Source organism: Hevea brasiliensis, chromosome 13 (assembly GCF_030052815.1).
Source record: "Hevea brasiliensis isolate MT/VB/25A 57/8 chromosome 13, ASM3005281v1, whole genome shotgun sequence".
Lineage (NCBI taxonomy): Eukaryota > Viridiplantae > Streptophyta > Magnoliopsida > Malpighiales > Euphorbiaceae > Hevea > Hevea brasiliensis.
Window position 1 is genome coordinate 10,005,333 of NC_079505.1, and position 11,215 is coordinate 10,016,547.

The window sequence follows — 11,215 nt, forward strand, 5'->3', positions numbered from 1 at the left end:
TGTCCTTCCTCCAAAAAATGGCATAGTTCCTTCTTTCCTTCTTCTTTTGATTTTTCTCTCTCTTTCTCCTTATAGTAAAAATGAGAATTTGATGCTTATATATCCCCTCAAGCTTTGCCCTAAAAATGGTCTCTAAAGGAATAAAGACAAAAGGTATAAAAGGTATGAAAAAAGAAAAATTTTCCATATTAGCAAATCTGCCAACGTCATCTCACATGCCTCATGTTGATTTAAGTTATTTTCAATATGCCTCATGTTGATTCAAAGGAGCCTTTAGATTCTGTATGACCAGCTACATGGGGCATGTTGAAGTCCCTGAAACTTTCGACAAATTTTATTCCAAAATCTCTATCTACGCGACCTAGTATTGAATCTACATGTCTCATGTGGATTCCTGCTGGCTGACCCTTATCTTCACATGACCTTCAACACGGGGCATGTTGAAGCCCTTGAAAATCTCAGTTGGTCTTCTTCTTTAGGCAAATTTTTTTCATTTTTCATACTACTTTAAGCTTCCAAATCACTTTGAATTTCTTCTATATGGACCTTTTTGCCTTTAAACCTTATTAAAACCTATCAAAAACATTAAAAATTCTAAAAATCAAATATAATGAAACTAAAATTAACAAATTCACTAAAATAAGCACTAAAAGCATAAAATTACTAAACTAAAAATGGCAAAATGGATATAAAACTACTCTAAAATATCTATATAAAATGGGTTTATCATGTTGCTATTGGAAACCAATTTGTATATTAGTTACAAATCAAAATAAAAAAAAAAGAAAAACAAAAAATGGGTTGGAATTTTTAAGGAAAAAAAAATCAATTACAAAATTGGTTGTTAGTAGCAATTGATTTTAATCAGTTTTAAAAATCAGTTGCAAATGAAAAAAATCAATTTCAAAAATTTTCGGAGGAAAAAAATTAATTGCATAATCGGTTACAAAAATCAATTGCTGTTAGCAAAAAATTCGCAAATCAAAAAAAGAAAATGACAAATTAGGTGGGAATTTTTGGGGGCCAAAATCAGTTACAAAAATCGATTAATGTTAGCAACTGATTCGTAAATTGGTTGTAAATTTAAAAAAAAAAATTAGATGTTAATTTTTAGGGAAAAAAATTTAGCAACCGATTTATAATTGGTTATAGAAATAGGCTACTATTAGCAACCGACAAAGAATTGGTTGTAAATAATAACTAATTTTGGTTAATTGTTAACTCTGAAGCCAATTAAAATAATTCTTTAATTTAGTAACCGATTCCCTAAATTGGTTGCAATTAACAACAGATTTTAGCAACCCATTTCTTAATCAGTTGCTAATAGTAACTGATTTTAAAATTAGTTGCTAATAGTAACTGATTTTAATTAAATATTTATAATTTTTCTAATATTGATTAGCAACCAATTTAGCAACTACATATAAATCAATTACTATTAGTAACCGATTTTAACAATCAATTATAAATCGGTTGCTAATAACAACTGATTTAGCAATTGATTCTTGAATTGATTGCTAATTTTTTTAATTAACTATTTTACTAAAAAAAAAAAAGGTGAAATCATAAATTAGTGGTAAAATTGGTTGCTAATAGCAACCGATTTCAACCGATATATATAATACTATGATAACATTTACCTATAATCATGAAAAATTATAATCAAATTATTTTAACCCTTATAATTTTAAATATTTCTTATGAAACCTAATACATATTTAATAGGCCAATTTTGTGCTTTAAAAGGTAGAAAAAAATAATTAAATTATTTTTCATCAGCTAATAAAATTTAAACAGGACTTAATAAAACATGAAATCTACACAATAAAGCTATATAAAAAAAATCCAAATACCAATTACATATGAAAATAGGGAGATTAATATATATATATAAAAAATAAGATTGGTATAAAAAAATAACAATATTGATATGAAAAAATAAGACGATTGGTATAAAAAAAAAAAAAAAAAGTCTATATAAAGAGACTGTTATCAAAATAGATGCCATGAGATAGGTATTAAAAATGAGCAAGATAGGTATAAAAAAAAAAAAAAGCAAGATAGGTATCAAGCAAATGAGCAAGATTGGTATAAAAAAAAAAAACAGCAAGATTGGTTTCAAAAGAAAGCCAATAAAGAGATTGGCATCAAAAAATGAGCAAGATAGGTATCAAGCAAATAAGCAAGATTGGTATAAAAAAAAAAAACAGCAAGATTGGTATCAAAAGAAAGCCAATAAAGAGATTGGCATAAAAAAATGAGCAAGATTGATATTACAAATAGGAAGATTGGTATCAAATGCAAATTCATAAAAGAGATTGGTATCAGAAAGATAAGTAAGATTGGTATTAAAAAATAGCAAGATTGGTATCAAAAGAAAGTCAATAAATTGATTGATATAAAAAAAAATACCAAAATTAACATGTTATATATATATATATATATATATATATATATATGTAAAGATTGGTATCAAAAGAAAAGCCATAGTACAAACTTGAATTTGAGTAAAGATCTATTGATTGATATCATATTTCTATATTATGTAATAAAAAGGGCTTATGTCATCTAAGCAGATTATGTTTTAATTTTTATAATACCAATTTTACTCTTATATGGCAATTATGAGGTACATGATCATTTCTTGAGCCCTTAGGAATGAAAGAGATTCAGGTGAGAATATTGGCTGAATTTTTTAGTGCATGCTCATATTTTCTCTTTGGTTACTTTTCTTTTCTCCAGGTAACAAAAATATTAAAATTTACTTTATCAAATAGTTACTCTTAGTTTAATTAATAAAGCCTAATCTAATGGTTAAAAAACAAAGTACAAATAAAGTATATTCAAAACAAATAACCACAACAATGAGTTTTTACTTTAATGGAATTAGAGTTATATCTAATTAAATTTAGTGATAAATAAAAGAGATTTTATTGTTGATCTGGAAACCGATCATCTAGATTGAAATTGCTATATAGTTCAAGGCTCAAAATAGTTTTTATGGGAACAATAACTTTCGTTATACACAATAAATATATAATAAACACTTAAATTCTAAATTAATTATTGAATTCTAAATTGATTATTATTAGCTAAAAAGAAAAAAACAAGATTAATTAATATCAAAAGTAAGCCCTTAAATAAAAGTATCAAAAAAGAATAAGTTTGGTATAAAAAGTTAGCAAGATTGGTATTAAATAAAAAAAAAATCATAAAATTGTGTATATAAAAAAAATCAAGATTAATATTAAAAATAGAAAGATTGGTGTAAAAAAAAAAAAAAAAAAAACCTGCGCGGAATTTTAACACCATTAATCTTTCTAATTATGATATCAGATCTTTTTTTTTTCTTTAACTGACCTAAAATTTTACTATTTAGTACTATTTATCAGTAGTATTTTTTTGCCGTTTATTATTCATATATAATTAAATTAATAATTATTATCTTATTCATATAGAAACTAGATTGATAAAATTATTTCTAAATATTATTATTTTTTAAATATTAATTTTCCACCTTCTTTGATTTAAGACACATATAAATTCTCAATAATCATGTATCACTTGTTAAGTCACACAATGCTTTTTTCCATATTAATTTTCCACATTCATAGTCACTTGTCTTAAAATAAATATAATGGTAATATTCTTTCCTACATATATTTTATTTTTTTTTTCTACTTCAAAAATTTGTCAAATATTACGTATATTGAAATATTATGAAATTTGACAAAAAAAAATAAATTGTATTTTCACGAAAATTTCAAAAAATTTAAAGAAATTATTGTCTTTATTCCCGTTTATTATTATTTTTTTTGGGTACGCTTGGCATTTTGATAGTCGTTCAACAAATTACGGCTTTGAACCAAAACCTGCTGCCTTTAATTAGTTTAACTTAATTATTTATATATTTAATATTTGGTTTATGAATTAATTTGTATGTATATATATTGTATTATAATTTAATATTTTAGTAAATTTATTTATGTGCTAACTATATTAATATATTATGATTATATTAATTATTCTAACAATTATTAATAAAAGATTATAATTTAATTAAATTATATTGAAGTGTTAAAAAATTATAAAAATAATTAGAACATATAAATTTTATTAAAGTGGTGTTTTCAAAATTATATGACTTGACTTTACTTTCGATAAAAAAAAACTATTACTTTGATGTGTAAAAAATTTTTTTTCTTCGGTGACATTTTTAAGAACATTATTTTTACAAATAATTTTAGGTTGGTTTTACAATTTTTTTAATCAATGTTAGTAACAGCAGCAATTCCATAAAAAGCGTTTAAGTCTAAAAAGCAACCTACACCAACTGTTTTTTTTCTTTTTTTTTTTTTTTTTTTTTTGAAGTACATTAACTGGGTTACAAGTATTTTTTTTTTTGTCTTTATTATCATTTTAAATTTTTTGTAATCTGGGCATTAGTCCAACAAATTACGGCATTGAACTGCATATAAACTAGCGGCGTTGCAGAATTAACCATGAGAGAGAGGCCACGGCTGTGGCTGCTATGTATATGTCTACTTTTTAGTCATTTCTCACTTAAATCAAGTCTTAAACCACACTTTTTTCCACATTATATATTCTCTTTTTCTTATCTTGTGTTATCTTATCTAGGCAGCCACACCACCAAATGGAAACTTGCGCATACATTGATGCCGACTTACGAAAAGCGGCAGAAAATGGCGAACTTGATCCATTCAAAAATGTTCAACCACCTCTTGATAGGCTACTTTCCCCAAAGAAAAACACAATATTGCATATTTACCTTAGCACTCCAAGTAAGAGACATCCCCAGTTTATAGAGGGGATACTTGGACTTTGTCCGTCACTGTTATTGAAGGTCAATGTCCACGCTGATACTCCGTTCCACATTGCAGCAAGGTACGGGCATGTTGATGCAGCAGAAGTGCTAATCAAACAGGCAAAGGGTGATGAAATAGATTTAGAGAGCGGAGAAGGGCCAACAGAGAGTAAAATGGCAGCAGTAAGGAAGATGTTAAGGATGACAAATAAAAATAAAGAAACGGCCTTGCATGAGGCGGCACGAAACGAAAGAAGTCGGGACATTGTGAAAGCAATAATGCGTGATGAAGATCCAACAAAGTTTACATATTCTGCCAATAATAATGGGGAAACTCCGCTTTACCTAGCTGTTAAAAATAGAAATATGGAGATAGCTTTTGAACTATTAAATCATCCCGATTCACAATTACTGGCTTATGGTGGTCCCAATGGTAAAACGGCATTACATGAGGCAATAGTGCTGCACTTCGAAGATAACGACTTCACAGATGAAGGTAATACAGTAAGCAGATCATGAACTTTCTATATATAAATATTGATTGTTTTGTGTGTTAGTGTGGGAAGTGAATTGCGAATATCTTTATTTATAACTTTTTTTAAAAAAAAATCTTATAACCGTAAATGATAGTGGCTGGAAATGGCGTTAAACAACCATATAAGCACCTAAACCCAAGACTAAGAAGCCTACTTAATAGAAGAAAAAAAAATGTATTTATTTATTTATTTATTTTTGTGAAGATAGACTTGGAGAGTTTTAAATGTAGCTTATTACAATTAGATTATAAACACTTAGTATTTACATGCTTATATGCACTTAAAACTTTAAAATCTTAAGGTCTATTCGATAATATTAGCTATTATAGTAATTGTTAGTTATTGTCAACTATTTTATTAATTGTTAAATGTTAGTCATTAACTATTTATATAATTATTTAAAGTAGAAGTATTTGGTGAAATAGTTGTTGGATAAGTTATTAATGTAAAAATAGTGGTATAATATTTTTAACCCTAATTAAAATACTAAATATTAGAGAGAGTAATATTTTATGATCCATTCTCTCAACTTTTAAATACTAGTAAAAACACTTATGCCACCAAATAGTAATTGTGTTGTAGATGCTCACGAAGTTTTTGAATTACATGAATTATTAAAAAAGTTGAATTTTTAAAATTTTTGCAATTTTACTTTAAATTAAAATAATACCCATCAAACTTTTTACTTTTTATATTTGTCTAACTACACCCTACTGTTAACAAGTCTGTTAATTAGCTAACGTAAATACCATGCCAAACGTCTTTCACTCCTAATTAACTCAATTTAAACCCTAATTAATTAAGTCTAATTATAAGCTCAAATTCTTAATTTACACAAAAACAATTTGCGTTTCACATCAGTTGGCAGCATTATGGGCGAGGACTGATCTTTAGCTGCATATGTTGGCCTGATCAAGCTCTTCATCCGCTACACCTCTTCCTTTGGACTGATCTTCCTTTTATTTTATTTTTTTTTTTATTTCAATTAGTTAGACTTAATTTGGGGTTAATTGGATTAATTATGAGGTGAAGGACATTTGATGTGGTGTTTTCATTAGCTCTCAACAACTTTGTTGACAATAGGGTATAATTAAAAAAAGATAAAAGTACATAATTTAATAAATTTTTTAATTTACAATAAAATTGTGAAACTTTTAAAAGTTGATTTTTTTTTTTTTGATAATCTCCCCTAACTTATTTAATTGCCCTTTCGTTTTAAGTTATAAATTTTCTATTAGTGAAGTCGGGTGCGACACAATTAATAGTCACGGTAGCAACCAACATCTTCTTTGGTGGTTTTACTTCCCATGTCATTCTCTGCTTGCTGCTCTTTGTTTTGGTGCAGATGGCTTCCGGTTTTCTTTTGGTGGTAGCATTATAGCATTTTTATGTTTCTTCCGGTCCTCTTGTTACTCCTAGTTGGATGCCTTATTTTGGTTTTGCCTACCATTGTATATTTTTAGTTGGTAATCCTTCAAGAGCGTCTGCTTTCTGTGTCTGTGGAGAAGGCATCCCATCTTTCTAGTCTCCATCTAAAGGTGGGAAAGCTCCAGTCGGTGGTGGCATTGGTGCTTTTTGGTGGATCAAAACCATTTCCACTATGAAAATCCTGTCATTGTGTGTTTTTGTTTCAGGCGAAGAATCTATAATTCTGTTTATTTTGAATTTGGTAGCTGCTGCCATGTGTTGTGTGTTGAAGCAATCAATTCAAGGGTTCCAGTTCTGTTGATTGTTGGTGGTGGCTCTCTTCATGCGAGATCATGTGGCTTTTGTCACATGGATTTGCTATTAAGTTGATTGTTCCGGCTGTGTTTTCTATTTTGCTTTCTCTGTTATCTTAGCTTTGACTATTTTGTAGGTTTTTGTATCTTTTTGTCTTTAGTTTAGGTGGGCATATTGAAGAGAATCGGTTGGTCTGGAGGTTTTTTTTTTTCCCTCTCTTTTCAATTTTATTAATAAATTGTTCTTGTTTATAGAAGAAAAAAGGTAAGTTAATTATCTTTATATTAAAAGATAAGACCTAGTTTTAAGGAAAAATAGTAATTTTTTTGATAATATTATCATAAATATTTGATAATATAAAAATATGTGTAATAGTTTTTTCTATAATTACTTTGATTTTAATTTAATTTATTTGAATTTTGTATGATGAATAGATTTTAACAATTCATTGTTATTTAAAAATAACATTTACTTTACAAATTATAAATTTACTACACATTTGATTATGACTTTTAATATCAAGTAAAATTTTAAATTTTTATTAAAAAAATAAAGGAAAATCATTCACTGTCAATTTCTCAATTTTTTAAGAAAACCGTGCTAAATTAATTAAGATTTAATTATGAATTTGGTTTTATTGACTTTATTTCAGGGCAGAGGAAGTCGTTGTGGGAGAAATACAGATCCTGGGAGAAATACATATCCTTATACGGCAAAAAAAATGAGGAAGATGACAATCAATCGCACACGGGTTAGTTTCTCATTATTTTAAAAAAAATAATAATCAATTAGGGATTTTGTTATTAGTAATTATGAACTTGGTATTTAAATTTTCTTAATAATATTATCATAAGTATTTGAAAATATAAAAATATTAGTCATTTATTTACGAGTTGTGTGATAATAATTTAATTTTTTTACTTTTAATTTTTATTTAATTTAAATTAAGTGAATTTCAACTATTTATTTTCACTATATATTGACAAAAAATTTAGTTATTATATATATATATATATTGGATTTTGATTTAGTCGTATTGGTTTAAACAGAAATAATAGATCAAATTAAAATAAAGGTAAAAAAAAAAATTATGAACAAAGATTTTTCAAAAGATAGAATTGTAATATTTAATTTAAAAAATAATTAATAGAAAAATCTTTACAAAATACTATTAAAGATTTAGCATCTTTAGAATAAAAAATATAATTTACTAACATAAATTATTTTTAATAGTCACATGAAAATAAAGTTAAAAAATGTTACATGAATTTAATATTTTAAAAAGAGCTATTAATTTATCAAATTGTTAGTTCTTAATTATAGTAATAGGCCTGATAAAAATTAAATTCATAATTAAAAATAAATTAAAATAAAATTTCAACTCAATTAAGATAAAATTATTAAGTTAAGAATTATTTTATTTAGCATCTTTAAAATAAAAAATATAATTTAGTAACATATCTGATAAATTATTTTTAATAGTCACGTGAAAATAAAGTTGAAAATGTGACATGAATTTAATATTTTAAAAGGAGTTCTTAATATATCAAATTGTTAGTTCTTAATTATAGTAATAGGCTTAATAAAAATTAAATTTATAATTAAAATTAAATTTAAATAAATTTCAACTCAATTAAGATAAAATTATTAACTTAGGAATTGTTTAAAATTATTAACTTATTGATTATAAAGTAAATGAATACAAAATGAAAGGAAACAATAAGTTAAAAGGGAAAAAAAATTAAGATTGAAATAAGTCAAAATATGATGTTAATATAAATATTTCATCATTTATTGATGTACTTCAATCATTTATTGATTATGATGTGATTCATTCATTATAATTAATCACTATGAGAAAACACAAAGATTGATTTAGTGATGGATCAAAATTTTATCACAAAAATATTAATTAGTAATGGATTAGTGACAGATTTATCGTTGATACTTCATGAATCCATCGCTAATGCTTTAGCACGAGAGTATCAATGACAGACTAAAATTCGTCGTTAAAAGTTAATTTTTTGAATTAGATACGAATTATGATCGTCACTAAAAATCTCATCAATAGTAAGTTTCAACGATAGATTTTCAATGAATCTGTGATGGATTCATACTGATCTAGTGCTAACCTATATTTTTGCGACTGATTTGCGATGGATCTATAAATTCATCACCTATACCCTATTTTTCTGTAGTGAATGAATCATTGTACATATAATAAGTACGTTGTAGAATTTTTTGCTTCATAAGCTCAATTCATAAAATAATTATATCAAATAAAATAAGAAACATGTTATCACTACTTGCTTCAAATATCAGTCAAAATCACTCCTGAACCTTAAAGGGGGCAACTATATATTCTTCTTGGAGGGAATAGAAGAAAATGAAGAATGAGCAATATTGGTATCAAAAGAAATCTCATGAAAAGATTAATATCAAAATAGAGGCTTGTTGATATTAAAAAAAACAATGGAAGATTGGCGTTAAAAGAAAGCCCCTTGAGAGATTGATGATATCAAAAAATGAGTAAGATCGGCATTAAAAAAAAAAAAAAAAAAAGCCCATAGGGAGAATTTTAACGTTACTAATCCTTCTCAATTCTTGCATCAGAATCTACCTTTTTATTTTTTTTCTTTTTCCTTTTTTTTTTCTTTTTATCTTGAAATGACATATAATGCTAATATTTAGTAGCATTCTTAACAGTATTTTTTTTCTATGTTTGTGTTAGTATTACTCATAATTAATATCTTATTTATCGACACTAGAATGATAAAATTATTTCTAAATATTACATTTTCTCATATTAATTTTCCACATTCTTTGATTTGAGACACATATAAATTCTCATTAATCACAATAAAACTATAAAAAAAATAATAAAATCAATTATTGGTTTTTAATTTCTTTTAAAAATTGGGTGGAAATTTTTGACAGAAAAATTTTGCAACCGATTCGTAATTGGTTGCTATTGGCAACCGATTTGTATATTAGTTGCAAATCAAAAAAAAAAAAAAACAAAAAATGGGTGGGAATTCTTAAGGAAAAAAAATCAGTTGTAAAATTGGTTGTTAGTAGCAATTGATTTTAATCAGTTTTTAAAATCAGTTGCAAATAAAAAAAGTCTATTTCAAAAATTTTTGGAGGAAAAAAATTGATTACATAATTGGTTGCAAAAATCGATTGCTGTTAGCAACAGATTCGTAAATCAAAAAAAGAAAATAAAAAATTAGGTGGGAATTTTTGGGGGGCAAAATCAATTACAAAAATCGATTAATGTTAGCAACCGATTCGCAAATTGGTTGTAAATGAAAAAAAAAAATTAGATGTGAATTTTTAGGGAATAAATTTAACAACTGATTTATAATTGGTTATAGAAATAGGCTGCTATTAGCAACCGACAAGGAATTGGTTGTAAATAACAACTGATTTTGGCTAATTGCTAACTCTAGAGTCAATTAAAATAATTATTTAATTTAGCAACCGATTCCTTAAATCGGTTGCTATTAGTAACAGATTTTAGTAACCCATTTCTTAATAAGTTGCTAATAGCAATTGATTTTAAAATCAATTGCTAATTAAATATTTACAATTTTTCTAATATTGATTGTAACTAATTATAAATTGATTACTATTAGCAATAAATTTTAACAACCAATTATAAATCCGTTGCTAATAGCAACCGATCAATGAATTTTAACAACCAATTATAAATCCGTTGCTAATAGCAACCGATTTCAATCGGTTACTAATAGCAACTTATTTCAACCGATATATATAATACTATGATAACATTTACCTATAAATCATGAAAAATTATAATCAAATTATTTGAACCCCTATAATTTTAAATATTTCTTATGAAACCTAATACATATTTAATAGGCCAATTCTGTGCTTTAAAAGGTAGAAAAAAAATTATTAAATTATTTTTCATCAGCCAATAAAATTTAAACAGGACTTAATAAAACATGAAATCTACACAATAAAGCTATAAAAAAAAATCCAAATACCAGTTACTTATGAAAATAGGGAGATTAATATAAAAAAAGGAGTAAGTTTGGTATCAAAAAATAACAACATTGATATGAAAAAATAAGAAGATTGGTATAAAAAAAAAAAAGTCTGTAAA

At 25.7% G+C, this 11,215-nt stretch overlaps 1 protein-coding gene across 1 annotated transcript; it reads left to right on the top strand.

Moving 5' to 3' along the window:
- The first annotated feature begins 4,618 nt into the window (after positions 1–4,618).
- Positions 4,619–7,839, top strand: LOC131172046 (protein ACCELERATED CELL DEATH 6-like). The gene is made up of 2 exons (XM_058132990.1): positions 4,619–5,321; positions 7,736–7,839. The coding sequence occupies exons 1-2, from the start codon at positions 4,655–4,657 to the stop codon at positions 7,837–7,839; spliced, it is 771 nt and encodes a 256-aa protein (XP_057988973.1). The 5' UTR covers positions 4,619–4,654.
- The last annotated feature ends 3,376 nt before the right edge of the window (positions 7,840–11,215 follow it).